Here is a 20,278-nt window from a genome sequence, read left to right as displayed (position 1 = left end):
CAGGCCCTTTATGATGCTTATCAATCAAAGAAAATGTTGACACCATACTACTAGCAACCTTTTTTTTTTTTTTTAAAAGAAACTACTTACTATGAAAATGGCTGATTAAACACAGGCAAAATGTGACCTCTCCAACAAAAAGCCAAAATTCACATCAGAGTAAATAAAGATTAAGAAATACAGTAAGACTGAGTTGTTGGATTCCAGGTTAGGAAAAGTCCCTTGTCTTTCTCTGGTCACTAGGCTCCTCCTCTTTTGTAAAGAAGATGATCTATACTTTTCCACAGGTTTAGTCCTCCATATCTAGAATGTTCTCACTGAACCCCTTCCACTTCTTTGAATTTCAGGCTTACTTTAAGATTCAGGTTAACAATGTAAAGCTAAAAAAAAAAAATCACTATATAACAATCCAAAGAGGCAGCAAGGTGGCTCAATGAGAGCTAGGCTGGGTTCAAAGCTGGCCTAAGACTCTTCCTAGATGTATGATACTTTACCCTCATTGCCTAGCCCTTACAACTATTCTGCCTTGGAACACAGTATTGATTCTAAGATGGAAGACTAGGGTTAAAAATAAAAAAGAATTGATAAAAAGAAGATATGGGTTTAAAAAAATAAAATGAAACAATCAAAACTGAAAAAAAAATTCAGTGATTAACTAGAGCAAATGCCTTATTGGCAAAGACTAAATCTATCCAGAAGTTTGCAGACAATAGAGAAAGGAACCTCCAGAAATGGCAATGTTGAGAGATCAAATTAGCCATTGTTCTCATAGAGACTATCCAGAGAGGCACAGACAGCCTCCCTGCAGAGTGTTATGTTTTTGGGCTACAGAGTAGAAGACACTCAAGAAAAAATAGACACAGAAAGAAAGCTGGGGTAAGCTCTAGAACCAGTATGGCATGGCATTAGCAAAAGATAAATTTAAGATATATGACATCAGAAACAACTGACCATGAAGTCAGGTCAAGGAAAGGTAACATACACAATATCACTGAATTTTGAAAACCATGACTTTGTTTTAACCCTTATATTCCTTCTTAGAATCAATCAAGTGTATTGGTTCTAAGGCAGAAGAGTGGTAAGGGCTAGGCAATGGGGGTTAATGAATTGCCCAAAGACACACAGCTAAGAAATATCTGAACCCAGGATCTCTGGTCTCTGAGCCTGGCACTCAATCTACTAGACTACCTACCTGTTCCCAAAACAATGATTTAAAAAAAAATTGGATATTATATTTAGGAAATCATGAAAGAAAACTGCTCTGATCTATTAGAACCTAAAGATAAAGTAAGAATCTGCTAATTACCTCCTGCAAGAAACCTAAAAAGAAAAAAAGTCTCAGAAATGTCACAGCCAAAAATCCAATTTCCATATCAAAGAAAAAATACTGCATACATTCAAAAGAGGACTTTCTTTTGAGTACCAAAGAACTAGTCAGGATAACAAAAACCTAGAAGATTCTGCCATAAACAAAATGAGATATTGGAATGTAATGTTACAAAAAACAAATGGTAAATGCTTATGACTAAGAATGACATCCTGCAAAGCGGAGTAGAATCTTTTGGGGGGAGGAATTAGGGAGTGGAGCAGATCGTCTACTGGGAAAATATTTATAAAGTATTTAAGATGAAAAGATAAGAACTGAGAAGGAAGTTTGAAATTTTAAACTTTGACAAAGTATCCAGAGAAACCTAGATAAATACATTTATTTGAGCAATGGAAGATGTTTGATATAAAGCTAACATTCTCAAAGACACATGTCACTTCAGAACCTTGTCATAAAAAATCATTAAGGAAGGAAGTTAAATTTAAAAATGATCTGTCTAAAAGTTTAGAAAGGGAAAAAATAGGGACCCTAAAAGGAGGAATACATTCATGTAGAAAACTGGAAGAATAAAGCAGAACTTGCTATATCTTGCAAGAGAATATACACATGAAGGAAGATATAGGGAAAGAAGTAATCAAATGAAAGAACCTCATCTCGATTGAATGATCGAAGAAGTGTCAAAAACTCACATATTCATAAACAGTTTAGTGTAGAAATAAATGAGATTCAACAGAGAAGCAAAAGGATACAGAAAGAAGTTGTAAAGTGAGAGGATTAAGAGCAGGGAGGGAGCAGTCATGAGATTAAAGAGGAAATAAGTAAAAGAAGAAAATTTTCTGCAATATGGATTAGTTTTCCCTACAAGGAAATATTTCATTTTGGGTTATTGTGTTTCTGCTAGTAGTGTTTTTCTTTCCCCTTCTCTTCCTTCTGTTTTACTCTTAGTACTGCACATGCCAAAAGAATTGTCCAATAAAAAGTCTACAAGTATTTAAGTGGTACAAGGACCTCTAGAATATGCTTAGGACCTTGTCAGGAAGGTATGTGAGAGTCTATCATCTACCAATGTTGCCTGATAGTAAGGGTTAGGCCATTTATTTGTATCATGTCAACTCCCAGAGAAAGAACTGATAAACATAAATAAGCAAACAGCATTTTAGATACACATCTTTTTTTTGCCAAATGATGCTTTCTCTAATAAGAAAAGAGGAGGGCGAGAATTACCTGGGTATTTTAGAATAACAAATTAATTTTAAAAGAAAAAACAAAAGTTAGAGCAATCCCATCTATATCCACTTATAATAGGGATTATTTACCCTAAAAGAAGTCCTGATTGGCTCCTATTTACCTGGCATAGATCTCTGTTTGCCAAAGGGAAAAGAAAGTCCAATCTATAGACAATGAGGCCCCCTGAAAACTAATGGATTTCTGAGGACCAGGTTAGTCACTATGTCCTTCAACATATTCTACCCTGATAATCAGAAATCTTTCCATGTAGCGATATCAGGGAGCTATACCAAGAGAAAAATAAGTTATATTGAATACTTTTTGCATAACCTTTCTGTATAAAGGCAAAGAAACCTGTCAATTGTCAATTATTCAATGGCTTGCAAGTATTTTATATAAAACCCATGTTGAACCTGAACTAAGAGAGCACTCGCTTGGTCTCAGAACTACAGCCAACATAAACTGACAGCACCCACCCCCACCCCTACCCCCACCCCTGGTGAGTTATTGAGGGAAGGATGAAAGAGAATTTAGAAATAAGGCTCCCTCCCAAAATGAGAGGCATTTAAACATTTTTAAATATGCAGAAGAGAAAGAAGTACAAATAGTATAGCTTTACAAATAATGTGCAAAAATTGTTTAAAGCATCTTTGCAAAGAGAGTACTATGAAAACTGGATTCATAGTTTCATATATGTAGAGTCTTCTTTTTTCTGTTTAGACATGTTTATTTTGGGAATATTTAATGACTCAAGTTCTGATTAAAAAATAAAATGAAATAAATTGCTCATTGCATGGCTCACTTTCTTGTATTTTTATTAAGGACATCAAAGGGCAGTTATTTCTGTAGAAGATGCCCCCATGCCATATATCCCTTTGTAGCCTCCCTATTTCCAAAGATTACTTCTGTATATCTTTCCCCATTAGATTTTAAGTTCCTACAGGACGAGGTCTATTTTTCCTTTTTTCATATCCCTAGTAATAGCTAACATGTATCTGGCTTAAGTAAATGCTTAGAAATATTTATTGAAATGAATACTAAATTGAATTTGAGAAATTCATTTTTCAACTAATTCTACTTCCTAATTAACTAACATAAATAATGGCAGAGACTGGCTATATAACCCAGAACAAGTTAATCCCTAAGGCTATAGGTTGAAGAAAAACTTCTCTCATCTGCACTGGAAGAGATAATTTCCTCACTAGGAGAGTTCCTTAAACCAATAAAATTATGGGCCTGGATCAAAAAGGAAAAAAAGGAAAAGTTGCCATTCTGAAATAGAATTAGTCACATAAATTAGCCATACTTTAAGGATTAAATTTAGGAGAGCTAAAAAAACTAAAATACACATGGAAAGACAATCTTTAAATTCTACAAAAGTGCAAATACCTACTAAGATAAAGTGAAAATGGATATAAGACTTAGAAAGAAAAGGTGATATCATAAAGTACAAGAGCATAGAAAAATTTATCTGTCAGATGTAGATATAAGGAAAGAGTTTTTTTACAAAGATATATACAGGATCACAGGAAGTAAAATGTATAATTTTGATTAAAGGAAATTAAAAAGGGTTTTAGATAAATGAAACCAAAGCAACCAAAATTAGATGGGAAGCATGAAATTTGGGAGTGGGCAGATAGAAAATTAAAGCAAGTTTCTCTGATAAAGGTCTCATTTATCAAAAACACAGAGAAATAAAATTTATAAAACTAAGATCAAGAGACTTCAGGGGGTGAAGGCAAGATAATGGAGTAATACTGAGTAGCTCTGTACCACCATGAGAATCCTCTCCATTCAAGAATAAAATTCACCACAAAACGAATATAGGAATGAAAGAAACAATAAGGAGACAGAGTGAAACAACTTTCAAGAAAAGAAAAATCCTAAAGGTAGGCAAAGGACATCTGGAGCACTGGGGTGAGAGGTGAGCAAAGCCAACAAGAAGTTTTAGCAAGGAGGGAAGAGCAAGTCAAAAGCAACCCACAGATCCCTATCCCACATCTCCTGAACCAGGTTCCAGAGCCTATGCCCAAGCCAACATCAAGACCATGAGATACTGCCTGAGAAAATAGAGGTAGAAGTCAAACCATCCCCCTTGAAATATCAAACCAGTGGAAAAGTCCAGAGCCCCACCCCAGGGAATTCTATTCTGGGCTTGAGATAAAGGTTGATAGTATTAAGTATTGATTCTTTTTGTCTAAAGCTCACAGAGGAGATCCAAGACAGGACTGGTCCAAGTACACAGTCCCTGACCTAATCAAAATAAGCATGAGATGAAAAGTTTATACCTAAGCCTGAGGCAAGTCTTTAAGATACCAGAATCTCAAGGGTCAATTGAATCAACAGGAGGAGAGGGCTCTAAGAGCTCATAACCCTCAGACTACTACATCATCCCCCCAAGGCTACCTATAATTAGAGAGGAAAAATGAGCAAACAACAAAAAAAAGCACCTAACACTAAAGAATTTTTATGGGGACAAAGAGTAAGGTACAAACACAGAAGGAGGCAGTAAAAGCAAAAAAAGAAACATGCAAAAGCCAAAAGAAAAACATGGATTGGACACAGATTCTGGAAAAACTAAAAAAAAAAAACTAAAAAAAAAAAAAAAAAAAAAAAAAAAAAAAAAAAGACTTTAAAAACCAATTAAGAAGAGTCAAAGGAAAAATGGGAAAGAGAAATGAAAGGGATGCAAGAAGAATTGGACCAATTGAAAAAGGAGAACCAAAAACTGACATAGAAAAATCATGCCTTAAAAATCAGAATTGACCATCTAGAAATTAATGATTGCATGAGAAATCAAGAAACAATTAAGCAGAATAAAAGAAATGAAAAATCAGAGGAAAACATGAAATATCTTATTGATAAAACAATTGACCTAGAACATAGATCGATGAGAGACAATATGGGAATTATTAGACTACCTGAAAGCCAGGATCAAGAAAAAACTTTGGACATCATATAACAAGAAATTATCCAAGATTACTGCCAAAACATCCTCAAAGAAGAAAAAAAAATTAAAAAATGAAAGAATTCAAAGACCACCTCCAAAAAGAAATCCTCAAATGACAACTTCCAGAAATATATATATAATAGCTAAATTCAAGAGCCACCAAACCAAGGAAAAAATACTCAAAGCAGCAGAAAGAAACCATTCAAATACAGGGAGCCACAATCAGGATCACACAGGACCTAGAGACTTCTACATTAAAGGATTGAAAGGTATGTAATATGATATTCAAGAAGGCAAAAGATTTGGGTGCTACAATCCAGAGATTTGGGTCTACAATCCAGCAAAAATGAATCTCTTCTTTCAGGGAGAAAAATGGTGATTTAATAAGAAAGAAGATTTCCAAGCATTCCTGAGGAATAAGCCAGACCTAAACAAAAAATCTGAAGTTCAAACATGAGACACAAGAGAACCTCAAAAAGGTAAATAAGAGAAAATTTAAGGGGCTCATTAAGGTGGAAATGTTTATATGTCTACACCGAAAGAGGATTTTTGTAATTATGAAAAAAAATTACTCTTAGTAGTAGAGAAGGCAGAAGGAATTTACTCAGAAAGAGGGTGGAGAAGTAAGCTGATGATTACAATATGATGAATATGATGGCATATGATGTATATGTAAATATGATGGTGTGGAACGGTATGTATACATAAGAATGATATGCAAAAAAATCAAGCAAGGGCTGAAAGTGAGGGTTATACTGAAAGAAAAGAGAATGGAGAGATAGAATGGAGCAAATTATGTAACATAAAGAGGTGTGAAAAATTATTCTAGAGAGGGTAGAATAAGAGTGGCAATGGGCAAAAATGCTTAAACTTTATTCTCATAATTGGCTCAGAGAGGGAAAAGCAAGAATACTCAGTGGGGTATAGGATTCTATGTTACCCTAATCAGTGAGATATAGAATTCTACCCTACTCCACAGAAAAGCAGCAGGGGAATAAGACAAGAGAAAAGGGAAGCAATTGGAGAGAGGGGAAAAGGGGGGAGGGGGGCAAAAGGCAGAATACTGGTGAGGAGGAACAGAGAGAAATGGAATAGAGTATGATTTAAAGAAGATAATATAATGGAGGGCAATACACAGTTAGTAATCATAACACTAAATGTGAAAGGCATGAACTCACCCATAAAATGGAAGCGGATAGCAGAGTAGATTAAAAACCAGAACCTTACTACATGTTATTTACAAGAAATACATTTAAGGGAAGGTGGCACACAGATTAAGGGTAAAAGGCTAGAGCAGAATTTATTATGGGCCATCTAAAGTAAAAAAAGCAGGAGTAGCTATCATGATACCAGACAAAGCCAAAGTAGAATTTGATCTGATTAAAAGAGATGAGGAAGGAAATTACATTTTGCTAAAGGTTACTATAAACAATGAAGTAATATCATTAAGTAAATATTTATGCACCAAATGGTATAGCATCTAGATTTCTAAAGGAAAAATTAAAGGATCTAGTGGGAGATCTCAACCTTCCCCTTTCAGAACTAGATAAATTAAACCAAAAAATAAGAAAGAAGTAAGGGAAGTGAATGAAATACTACAAAAATTAGAGTTAATAGATATTTGAAGAAAACTGAATAAGAATGAAAAGAAATATACCTTTTTATCAGTAGTATATGGTACATCTACAAAGACTGACCATGTATTAGGGCGTAGAAATATTGCAAACAAATATATGATCATTGTGATAAAAATTATGGTTAACAGGGTTCCATGGAAAGGCAAATTTAAAATTAATTGGAAAATCAATGATCTAATTCTTAAAAACTGGTGGATCAAAAAAAGAAATCAGAGAAACAATTATAGACTTCATTAAAAACAATGACAATGAGGAGACAACATATCAAGATCTATGGGATATAGCCAAAGCAGTACTCTGGGGAAAATTTTTTATCTCTGAGTGCCTATAGCAACAAAATAAAGAGGGAGATCATCTTTGTGAACCACAATATTTACCACTTAACCTCATGCTAATATCTAACCCCTCTCCCCTAAATAAAAAACTGCCCCTATACTTTTCTATGATAAATAAATGATAAATGGAAATTTGGGGAAGAATGAAACAAATCAGAAGTGGAGAAACAGAGAATTGAAGGAAGGAATCCAGGGAAGGCAGAGGAAGCACCTGGAATCCTGTGGTGTGGAATTCTGAGAAACTAACTGCCACGGGGAGAAGGATTTGAACTCAGGGGAAGAGTATCATCTCCAAAATTCAGCTCCTGCATCCTGTGGACTTTTTAACTGTTTCCTGAGAGACATCAGCAATCTGTTGACCTTCTTGTGATCTCAGCCTTCGTTCTTTACACCTAAAGAAGCCTCGAACAGGAATTTTCATTATTGCTGATCAGAACTACTGAGCTTGCCTTGGTGGGCTGGTTTCTCATCAAGGTGGACAGGGTCAAACCTGGCACTTGACTCCATCTTCAACTATAACTGGATCTAAGACTATCTATTGTGGACTTAGCTTAGTTTTACATAGACAGGGAATCTGAGGCAGAGAGGAAGATAGAGCAGCCTTAGCCCGGCTAAGGGACAAAGAAATCCTGTGAAGGATCAGTTGGTGAGAGAAGAGTAAAATTGGTTAAGTTTGGGGAAATCCACAGTCCACTTTCCTCACCTTTTTCAAAACCTGTTTTTATAATAAATCCTTTTATTTTTAATCATAGAATGGTTTTAACTGGTCTAAGATCAGAGAACTGTCATCTTATCTCTGATCTAGAAAGGATCATTAGCCCTGACTAGGTAAAGCAAAATCCTAATCACCCATCTTTATTTACCACCCTTTCAGAAATACTTAAAGAATGCTAGAAAATCAACTAAAAGGTGAGTGGAAATAATAATTTTAGCAAAGTTTCAGGGTACAAGATAAACCCATCATTAGCATTTCTATATATTTCCAACAAAATCCAACAGCAGGAGATGGAAAGAGAAACTCCATTTAAAATTACTCTAGATGAGTGATGGGCAAACTTTTTAAAGAGGGGGGCAAAGGAAAGGAAATGCTCATCTGTCAGTCTGTTTCTAAGGCAATTCTTTCAAAGTTTCATTGTATTATATCCTACTCATTGTATTCATCAGATTAGCAATAATGCCCTAGGACCAGACAGAACATTTCAGGGGACCACATCTGGCCCACTCTCCATAGTTTGTCCATCACTGCTCTAGACAATATATAATATTTGGGAATCTATCTACCAAGACAAACACAGGAATTATATGAACTCAACTACAACACACGTTTCACACAATTATGACTAAAACTAAATTGGAAAAACATTAATTGCTAATGGGTAAGACAAACTTACAAAATGAAAATGAAAATCCTACACAAATTAATCTACTTATTTAGTGAAATACCTATCATACTATCAAAAACAACTTTTATAGAATTAGAAAAATTTATAACAAAGTTAATCTGGAGGAAAAACAGATCAAGAATATCCAGAGAAATGATGAAAAAAAGGTGAAGGATGGGGACCTAGCAGTACCAGAACTGCACTATAAAGCAGTGCTCATCAAAACAATATTGTACTGGCTAAGAGAAAGCAGGGTGATCAGTGGAACAGACTAAGGGTTATTGACTTCAGCAAGGTAGTGTGTTTGATAAACCCAAAGATCCCAGCTTTTGGGAGAACTGACTCTTTGACAAAAATTGCTGGGAAAATTGGAAAACGGTATGGGAAAAATCAGGTTTAGATCAACATCTCACACACTATACTAAGATAAATTCAAAATGAGTAAATGACTTAAATATAAAAAGTGAAATCATAAATAAATTAGGTGAATAAAGAATAGTATATGGGGAAATTGAGGCAGAAAGGAAGATCTGTGGGAAAGGAAGGAATTTAAGACTAAGCAAGAAATAGAGAACACTGCAAAATGTAAAATGACTTAGATTATAACAAATTAAAAAGTTTTCATACAAACAAAACCAATGCAACCAAAATTAGTAGGAAAGAAACAAACTGGGAAAACATTTTTATTTGGTTTTTTCTTAAGTTTTTAATCATTTATTAATATTCATTTTTAATATGGTTACATGATTCAAAGCTCCTATTTTCTCCTTCACCCCCCGCTCTCGCCCCACCCATAGCCAATGCACATTTCCACTGGTTTTAACATGTGTCCTTGTTCAAGATATATTTCCAAATTGTTCTTAGTTACATTGGTGTGGTAGTTTCGAGTCCACATCCCAAATCATGTCCTCCTCAGCCCATGCATTCAAGCATTTGTTTTTGTTATATGTTTCCTCTCCGGTAGTCCTTCCTCTGAATGTGGGTAGCTTTCTTTACCATGAATCCCTCAGAGCTGTCCTGTGTCATTGCTTTCTGCTGGTACAGAAGTCCATTGTATTCGAACTTTACCATAGTATATCAGTCTCTATGTACAGTATTCTTCTGGCTCTGCTCCTTTCGCTCTGCATCAGTTCCTGGAGGTCTTCCCAGTTCATCTAGAACTCCTCTAGTTTATTATTCCTTTTAGCACAATAGTATTCCATCACCAGCATATACATACCACAGTTTGTTCAGCCATTCCCCAATTGAAGGACATACCCTCCTTTTCCAGTTTTTTGCCACCACAAAAAGCTCAGCTATAAATATTTTCCTACAAGTCTGTTTATCTATGATCTCTTTGGGGTACAAACCCAACAAAGGTATGGCTGGATCAAAGGGCAGGAATTCTTTTACAGACCTTTGAGCATAGTTCCAAATTGACAGCCAGAATGGTTGGATCAGTTCACAGTTCAACCAGCAATGTATTAACGTCCCAATTTTGCCACATCCCCTCCAGCATTCATTACTCTCCTCTTCTTTCATTTTAGCCAGGCTGCTAGGTATGAGGTGGTACCTCAGAGTTGTTTTGATTTGCATTTCTCTATCAGAGATTTAGAACACTTTCTCATGTGCTTATTGATACTTTTCATTTCTTTACCTGAAAACTGCCTATTCATGTCTCTTGCCCATTTATCAATTTGGGAATAGCTTGATTTTTTATACAACTGACGTAACTCCTTGTATATTTGAGTAATTAGACCCCTGACAGAGTTTTTTGGTATAAAGATTTTTTCCCAATTTGTTGTTTCCCTTCTGATTTTGACTACATTGTTTTTGTCTGTACAAAAGCTTTTTAGCTTAATATAATCAAAACCATTTAATTTACATTTTGTCATTTTTTTCTGACTCTTGCTTGGTTTTAAAATCTTTCCTTTCCCAGAGATCTGATAGGTATACTATTTTGTGTTCACTTAACTTATTTATAGTTTCCCTCTTTATATTCAAGTTATTCACCCTTTCTGAATTTATCTTGGTGTAGGGTGTGAGATGTTGATCTAGACCTAATCTCCCCCATATTGTTTTCCAAATTTTCCAGCAGTTTTTGTCAAATAGTGGATTCATGTCCCAAAAGTTGGGCTCTTTCGGTTTATCATATACTGTCTTGCTGATGTCATTAACCCCAAGTCTATTCCACTGATCCTCCCTTCGATCTCTTAGCCAGTACCATATTGTTTTAATGACTGCTGCTTTAAAGTATAGTTTAATATCTGGTACTGCTAGGCCCCCTTCCTTTACATTTTTTTTTAATTATTTCCCTTGATATTCTTAATCTTTTGATATTCCAAATGAAATTTGTTATATTTTTTCCTAATTCAGTAAAGAAGTTTTTTGGTAATTTGATAGGTATGGCACTAAATAGGTATATTAATTTGGGTGGGATGGTTATTTTTATTATGTTAGCTCGTCCCACCCATGAACAATTAATGGCTTTCCAATTGTTGAAATGGAGTTTTATTTGTTTGGAAAGTGTTTTATAGTTTTTCTCGTATAATTGCTGTGTTTGTTTTGGTAGATAGATTCCCAAGTATTTTATATTGTCTAGGGTGATTTTAAATGGTGTTTTTCTTTCTACCTCTTGCTGCTGTGATGTGTTGGAAATATATAGAAATGTTGATGATTTATGTGCATTTATTTTGTATCCTGCAACTATGCTAAAGTTGTGGATTATTTCTACCAGCTTCTTAGCTGATTATCTAGGATTTTTTAAGTATGTCATCATATCATCTGCAAAGAGTGATAGCGTAATCTCCTCATTGCCTATTTTGATACTTTCAATTTCTTTTTCTTCTCTAATTGCTACTGCTAGTGTTTCTAGTACTATGTTGAATAATAGAGGTAATAATGGGCATCCTTGTTTCACACCTGATCTTATTGGGAAAGCTTCTAATTTATCCCCGTTGCATATAATGCTTGTTGATGGTTTTAGGTATATACTGTTTATTATTTTTAGGAAGGGTCCTTCTATTCCTATACTTTTCAATGTTTTCAATAGAAATGGATGCTGTATTTTATCAAAGGCTTTTTCAGCATCTATTGAGATAATCATGTGATTTTTGTTTGTTAGACTGTTGATATGGTCAGATTTGTGGATGGTTTTCCTAATGTTGAACCATCCTTGCATTCCTGGTATAAATCCCACCTGATCATGGTGGATGATCTTCTTAATTACTTGCTGGAGTCTCTTTGCTAATATTCTATTTAAGATTTTTGCATCTATGTTCATTAGGGATATTGGTCTATAGTTTTCTTTCTCTGTTTTTGGTCTACCTGGCTTTGGAATCAGTACCATGTTTGTGTCATAAAATGAATTTGGAAGGACTCCTTCTTTGCTCATCATATCAAATAATTTGTATAGTATTGGGATTAGTTGTTCTTTGAATGTCTGATAGAATTCACTTGTGAATCCATCAGGTCCTGGTGATTTTTTCTTAGGGAGTTCTTTGATGGCTTGTTCAATTTCTATTTCTGATATGGGATTATTTAGGTATTCTATTTCTTCTGCTGTTAATCTAGGTAATTTATATTTTGTAAATATTCATCCATATCTCCTAAATTGTTATATTTGTTGCCATATAATTGGGTGAAATAGTTTTTAATGATTGCCTTAATTTCCCCTTCATTAGAAGTGAGGTCTCCCTTTTCATCTTTAATACTGTCAATTTGGTTTTCTTCTTTCCTTTTTTTTATTAGATTGACCAGTACTTTGTCTATTTTATCTGTTTTTTCAAAATACCAGCTTCTAGTCTTATTTATTAATTCAACAGTTCTTTTACTTTTGATTTTATTAATTTCTCCCTTAATTTTTAGTATTTCTAATTTAGTTTTCATCTGGGGGTTTTTAATTTGTTCACTTTCTAATTTTTTGAGTTGCATACCCAATTCATTAATCTCTGCCCTCCTTAATTTGTTAATACATGCACTCAAGGATATAAATTTCCCCCTGAGTACTGCCTTGGCTGCATCCCACAGAGTTTGGTAGGATGTCTCATCATTGTCATTCTCTTCAATGAAATTGTTGATTGTTTCTATGATTTCTTCTTTGACAAATTGGTTTTGGAGAATCATATTGTTTAATTTCCAATTGGTTTTTAATTTGCCTGGCCAGGTGCCCTTACTAATTATTATTTTTATTGCATTATGATCTGAGAAGATTACATTTATTATTTCTGCTCTTTTGCATTTGTTTGCAATGATTCTATGTCCTATTACATAGTCAATCTTTGTGAATGTACCATGTGCAGCTGAAAAGAAGGTGTATTCCCTTTTGTCCCTATTTATTTTTCTCCACATATCAATTAAATCTAATTTTTCTAGGACTTCATTCACCACTCTTACCTCTTTTTATTTATTTTTTGGTTTGATTTATCTAGATCTGAAAGAGGAATATTTAGATCTCCCACTATTATGGTTTTACTATCTATTTCCTTCTTGAGCTCTGCCAGTTTCTCCTTTATGAATTTGGATGCTATGCCACTTGGTGCATATATATTGAGCAGTGTTATTTCCTCATTGTTTATACTGCCTTTAATCAGGATGTAATGACCTTCCCTGTCTTTTTTAATCATATCTATTTTTACTTAGGCTTTGTCAGAAATCATAATAGCTACTCCTGCCTTCTTTTTCTCATTTGACGCCCAAAAGATTTTGCCCAAGCCCTTAACCTTAAAATTGTGTATGTCCACCCGCCTCATATGTGTTACTTGTAGACAACATATGGTAGGATTTTGGTTTCTAATCCACTCTGCTATTTGCTTCCGTTTTATGAGCTAGTTCATCCCATTCACATTCAGAGTTATAATTATCAGTTGTGCATTCAATGACATTTTTGTATCCTCCCCTAGACCCACCCCTTTTACATACACTATTTTCTTTTAAACCAGTGATTTCCTTTGAGCCTATATCCCTTATCCCCTTCCCTTGATTGACTTCCCTTTCTGCCCCCTCCCTAGTTATTCACCTCTTTTTGTTTTTAAAGGCCTAATGAATTCCCTCCCACTTCTTCTCCCCTCCCTTTTTTGACCTCCCCACTCCCCTGCTCCCTTTGGTTTGTCCCTTTTGACTTTCTCAGTAGGGTTAGATAGAGTTTTTTATCCCAATGGATAATATAGCTACTCTTCCCTCTCTGGGTTGATTACACTGATAGTAAGGTTTAAATATTACCTCTTAATGCTCTCTTCCTCTCCTTCTTATAATAGTATTTATCCCCTCCCCTTCCCATGCCCTCTTTTGTGTAATAGAATATCCTATTTTTCTTATTTACTCAGATTTCTCTTGGTGTCCCCTACTATTCCTCCCCCTTCTTTCCCACCCTCCATGTCATCTTAGACCATTTAGTATCCTGTCCTCTCTCTATGAATTATTCTTCTTGTTGCTATAATAGTGAATATTACAATAGTAAATAGAGTTCACTACGGAGAATTATACATACCATTTCTCAACATGGGAATACAGATAATTAGATCTGATTTAAGCCCTTAAAGAGTCAAATTTAAAAAATTATGACTTTTCTTTCTTTTCCCTCTGTTTCTTATTTACCTTTTCATGTTTCTCTTGATTTTTGTGGTTGGATATCAAACTTTCCATTTAGTCCTGGTCTCTTTTGTGCAAAAACTTGGAAATCTTCAATTTTGTTGAATGCCCATACTTTCCCCTGGAAGTATATAGTCAATTTCGATGGGTAGTTGATTGGTGGCTGAAGGCCCAGCTCTCTTGCCTTTCTGAATATTGTATTCCAAGCCTTACGGTCTTTTAGCATGGAGGCAGCCAGATCCTATGTGATCCTGATTGGTGCTCCTTGATATTTAGGTGTTGACTTTTCTGGGTCCAGTGTAGAGGGTGATCTATGGATCCTTTCAATGCCTATATTGCCCTCTTGTTGTAGAACTTCAGGACAATTCTACTGAATAATTTCTTTTAAGTATGGAGTCCAAGTTTCTATTAATTTCTGCTTTTTCTGGAAGACCAATAATTCTCAAATTGTCTCTTCTAGACTGGTTTTCTTGGTCTGTCACTTTTTCATTAAGATATTTCATGTTTCCTTCTATTTTATCAGTCTTTTGACTTTGTTTTATTTGTTCTTGTTGTCTTGAGAGATCATTGGCTTCTAATTGCTCAATTCTAGCCTTAAGGGACTGGTTTTCGGCTATGATCTTTTGGTTTTCCTTTTCAATCTGGTCATTTCTGGTGTTCAGTTTTCTTATAAGTTCATTTGATTTCTGAGCCTCACTTTCCAATTGCAAAATTCTGCCTTTTAAACGGTTATTTTCTTGCCAGATCTCTTCCATCTTCTTCAACATCTCATTTTTGAACTCTTCCATAGCTTGTGACCAGTTTTCATTGTTTTCGGAAGGTTTGGATACTTGTTTGTCCTCCTCTGTTGTCTGGATTTTCTCTGTGTAAAAGTTGTCAAGTGTTCCAGAGTTTTTCTTGATAATCTTTTTCTTCTGGGGTTCTCGGCTTGCCATTGTTAGCCCCGCCCCTTCTCAGCTTTGTCTTCACACTCAGGGTTTGTCTGCTCTTTCTAGGCTCCCGAGGAGGGCTCAGGTCTCCTTGTCCTCGGGGTAGAACCTCCTGGTAGTCCCCGGTCTGCCCCTCTGCCCGAGGCTCCTTTAGCTGTCTCAAGGGCTGCTTCTACAGCCTTGCTCCCGTCTGCCCAGGGTCCCCACTCGAGGTCCAAGCCTGTCCTCGGGATCTTTGTCCGCGCCTAGGGCTCTGCCTTCACCTGCGCAGACGCTCGGGAAAGTCCGTGCGCATTCTTTAGCCACTTGGGTCCTAAATCTTGCAGCTCTCAGGTACAAGCCCTGGAGCTGCCAGTGACTTACTCGGAAAACATTTTTATAAGAAAACTCTGAAAAAAGGTTTAATTTCCCAAAAATATAAGGAACTAAGTCAAATTTACAAGAAATCAAATCATTACCCAATCAACAAATGGTTAAGGGACGTGAATAGGCAGTTTTCACATGATGAAATCAAAACTATCAATCTCATGAAAAAGCATTCTAAATCCCTCCTCATTAGAGATATGCAAATTAAAACAACCTTGTAGATTGGCCAATGTGACAGGCAAAGGAAAGTGGTAAATGTTGGAGAGGTTGTGACAAAATTGAGACACTACAATTCTGCTGGTGAAGTTGTGAATTGTTCCAAACATTCTAGAGGGCAATTTGGAATTATGTGCATAGGGCTTTAAAAGACTGCCTGCCCTTTGATCCAGCCATAGCAATTCTGTGTTTGTACCCCAAAGGAAAAAAACTTATTCATAGCCATGTCCTTTTTGGTGGCAAAGAATTGGAAAATAAGGGGGTATCTGTCAATTGGGGAATGGCTGAACAAATTGTAGTATCTGATGATGATGGAATACTATTGTGCTGAAAGGAATGATGAACTGGAGTAATTCCATGTGAAGTGGAAAGACCTCCAGAAATTAATGCGGAGCAAAAGCAGCAATGCAATGACCCAGGACAATCCTGAGGGACTTACGAAAAAGAACTCTATCCATATCCAGAGAAAGAACTGTGGGAATAAAAAGCTCCATTCCATATTCAACAAAAGGTCAAAGGAAATGAACAGGAAGTTTTCAGAAGGAGAACTCAAAGCTATCTGTAGTCATAAAAAAATGCCCTAATCACTATTGATTAAAGAAATGCAAATTAGAACTAATCTCAGGTATCAGCTCATACCCATCAGATTAGCTAACATGACAGAAAAGAAAAATGACAAATGCTATAGAGGATGTGGAAAAATAGAGTTACTAATAAATTGTTGATGAAGTAGTGAACTAGTCTAATTATTGTGGAGAATAATGACGATATATGCCCAAAAGGCCATAAATAAAATCTTGCAGTCTTTTGAATTAGCAATACTGCTGCTATATCTATATCCCAAAAAGATCAAAAGAAAAAGGGAAAAGAACTTTATACAAAAACAATTATAGTAGCTCTTTTCGTAGTGGAAAAGAATGGGAAATTAACAGGATATCTGTCAAGTGAGAAATGGCTGAATGAGTTGTGATAGAATATGACTGTGATGAAATACTATCATGCTATAAACAATGTTAAGGAGGGCAGTTTCAGACAAACCTGGGAACTCTTATGTGAACTGATGCAAAGTAAAGAGGGCAGAACCAGAAGAATTGGGCAAAGTTAACAATACTGTAAGGATGAAAAGCTATTAAAGATTTAGTTACTCAGATCAATACAATGATCCAAAACAATTCCAAAGAACACACGATGAAAAAATGCAATCTACCTCCAGAGAGAACTGAACTCAGTATAAAGTGAAGCATATTTTTTTTAGCTTTGTTTTTCTTGCTTTTTAAAAATATAGCTAATATGGAATATTTTTTGCATGAAAAAAGCAATGAACAGAAAACTGCTTTATTGTTTCTGCTTCAAATATTCTCCTATTTCAATCCATATTATACAGCAAAATAAATAAAGTAAAATAAAATACAGTAAAAAAGGGATCATCCCTTAGCAAGGGACGGATCATGTTTCTCCTCTCCACTCCTTCCTCATAAAATCCACTGGCTCCCTATTACATCTAGGAACAAATATAAATTATTCTGTTTGACATCTAAAACTCTTCACAAGTTGGCTTCTTTCTCTTTCCATATCTTTTCTCATATGCTCCCTTTCATACATTCTATAGTAATACTAACTTCTTTGGTTTTTTTCACATGTGGGATTCTTATTTCCCTCTCCTCCTGCCACTTTCTTACCATTTAGAATTACATCCTTTCAAAACTCAGCTTAAGTGCCTTTTTCTAACTGAAGCTCTTCCTCATTAGTTATTTTATTCATGCACATATTCTATCTATTCATGTACCTACAACTCATGACCCAGTTAGAATGAAAGCAATTTGAGGTCAGGAACTGTTTCACTTTTGTCTTTTTATCCCCTACATTTAGCATTAGTATCTGGCATATAGTAGAAACATAAACAATATTTGTTGCTTGATTTTTAAAGTACTTTATGAAATGTTCGTGAGTGATGGTAATATTCTGCATGGTGTGTGTTCTATGTGTGCTTAAAAGCACAGAAAAAGATCAAAGTTGTAAAACCTCTAGAAAAGCTAAAGAATAAGAATATAAATACTATCTGCAGATCAAAGTATGCCACCTTTCACTTTATTTCCTCCATGTGTTTTTTAATGAGTGTGTGATATATGTCTTCTATCATGGCAAAGGGAATATGGAAATGTGCACTGCATGAAAGCAAAGATATAGCCTATAACAGAATATTTACTACCTCAGAGAAGAGCGGGGTCTGAATTGCAAAGTGTCAAAAAACTATCGTCAAAATGTTTCAAAATGTAATTGGAAAAAATATTTTGAAGATTTAATAAAGCCCATCATAAAAAGACAATGTAAATAACTATCATTTCTCTGACCCATAATAAAAGATTAAGCAACATTTTTACTTCACACAAAATGAAATGATTTTCAACATTAATCACTACATTTTAAAATTTTTACTAAATTAAAAACCTCAATTTAAAATGAAAAGAAATTCAAGGGGAGGACAAAGTTAAACATTTACCTCCATCCAGGTAAGAGCAGGTCCACAATTGATCTTATTCCCTGCAATGGCTGAGAGACGTGATAGGTAAGCCACAAGCATCTGAGTGACTAACTGTTAATAGAAAAAGTAGAGTAACTCTTAGACAAGATTCTATTCTAAAGGGAAGAATAACTAGTACTAATATATAGCTTTTAAGTTAGGAATTCATAGGCATTCCAGTATTCAAAGGTAGGGAGCATAGTAAAGACAACTTAATTCATCATCATAACACTATTTCAGTATTTCAAAAGATGTACAACTGTATCAGTCAGAGTACTCCTTTCATGCCCGAATGCCCACATCAACTGGGGATCAGTTCACCAGTGAAAAGTCTCTTTAAACATAGCTAACATGACCCTCTGATAAGAAACACAAATCTCTCCACACTGAGACTTTCCAGGTCAGTAAAATCTATCTGAGATTTTATTCTTATGCTGTTTCAGAACCCACTATCACTTAGACACCCACAGAAGGCTTCACTCTTGTAGAGAAATAGTGTGAATAACATATTCACAAGATACCTTCTCTATACATGAAGCATTATTTTACATATAATCTCTAATATGATCTTATTTGATCAGCACTTCACTTGGAAAAAAACTATCATTTTGGATACTGTCTGCCACTATAAATTATACTTGTCTTATATATAGAACTTCATCTTGGTTACTTTATGCCCTAATGATATAATAATATTCTATAATTATATCAGATTAGTTTCATTTCTATTCTTGAATTTAAAACATAGAAAAGATAGTGAGCATATATCCGTATGTAGGAATGGTATAGATGGACATAGAGAGAGATAGAAAGATAAATGCATATGAACAACTAGGAAGCTAGCTAAACAATCAAAAGTAATAAATAACAATTAATTAAATGGTAAAAAGTTAAACATAGAGGTAAAAATCTAAATAGTAATGTTCTTGGCTTTAAGTAGCAAAAGAATGCCACAGTATCATCCCTATTAACTACAAATAATCCAAGGATTGAGTATACAAACTGAGTGACAATCAACGTTCTTAATATTTTTTCGTTTTGAAAATTTTTCTTATTTTCATTAAAGGTTATTTATACATTGCATTTGTTTGTAACTCCCATATCTTTACCCCCCTCAACCACTTTTCATATGCCTGGAACCATCCCTCGGACAATAAGATTTAAAACAGACAATAAAAAAGCAGTTCAACAAAAATAAAATATATGCTGACCACATAAAGCACAGTATTGCTATACTGAAAGATCCACCCCCTACCTAAAACTTCATGAATGAAAGTGGGGGACTGGGGGTGGAGGGTGTTATATAACATTTTATTTTAAACGCATTTAGATAATGAAAGTCCTGATTTTTTTCTCTTGCTTCTCAATGATAAAATAGCTAAGTGATCTCAGAAATATAAATTGAAAGTTAAAGGAAAGCCAATATTTAGTACATAAACCAAGATGCTGGTCAGTTTTAAAAAATATCACAACCCTGAAATGCTAAGTGCTTACCTCTGAACTGTCCTTCAAAGTGTCAGAACGGGGGAGTTCAGAGAGCTGAGAAAAGCGTCTGTCATAAATACATAGATGGAGATGTTTATCAAGTACTCGGAAATCTTCGTAACTTCGTTTTACAATCCAGCTTTTGCCCTGTATGCAGAATGAAAATGTCATTGTAATTAATCTCTATTGGAGGTTTTCTATGATTCAGAGTTCATGCTTCAAGCCCACATGGTACACATAAAAAGAAGTTCCAATGGAGCTCTTCCACAACCTAAACCTGCATTATACTGAACTTCACATTATTATTACTTGGTTACAGTGAGACTACAGAACAG

General features: G+C 34.9%; 1 protein-coding gene across 2 annotated transcripts in view; it reads right to left on the bottom strand.

Annotated features, from left to right (window-relative positions):
* ARHGAP32 (Rho GTPase activating protein 32) overlaps window positions 1–20,278 on the bottom strand; it is a 262,767-nt gene that overhangs the window by 139,671 nt on the left and 102,818 nt on the right. For both annotated transcript variants that reach the window (XM_044668328.1, XM_044668329.1), the window contains 2 exons: window positions 19,953–20,090; window positions 18,438–18,530 (listed from right to left, as the gene is read on the bottom strand). In XM_044668328.1, coding sequence (XP_044524263.1) covers window positions 18,438–18,530; window positions 19,953–20,090 — 231 coding nt within the window. The remainder of the gene's footprint in view (window positions 1–18,437; window positions 18,531–19,952; window positions 20,091–20,278) is intronic.

The sequence above is a fragment of the Gracilinanus agilis genome, chromosome 3 (genome assembly GCF_016433145.1).
Source record: "Gracilinanus agilis isolate LMUSP501 chromosome 3, AgileGrace, whole genome shotgun sequence".
In the NCBI taxonomy this organism is placed as follows: Eukaryota; Metazoa; Chordata; class Mammalia; order Didelphimorphia; family Didelphidae; genus Gracilinanus; species Gracilinanus agilis.
The sequence above is the reverse complement of the archived record's forward strand: the minus strand, read 5'-3'. Positions and strand labels throughout refer to the sequence as shown.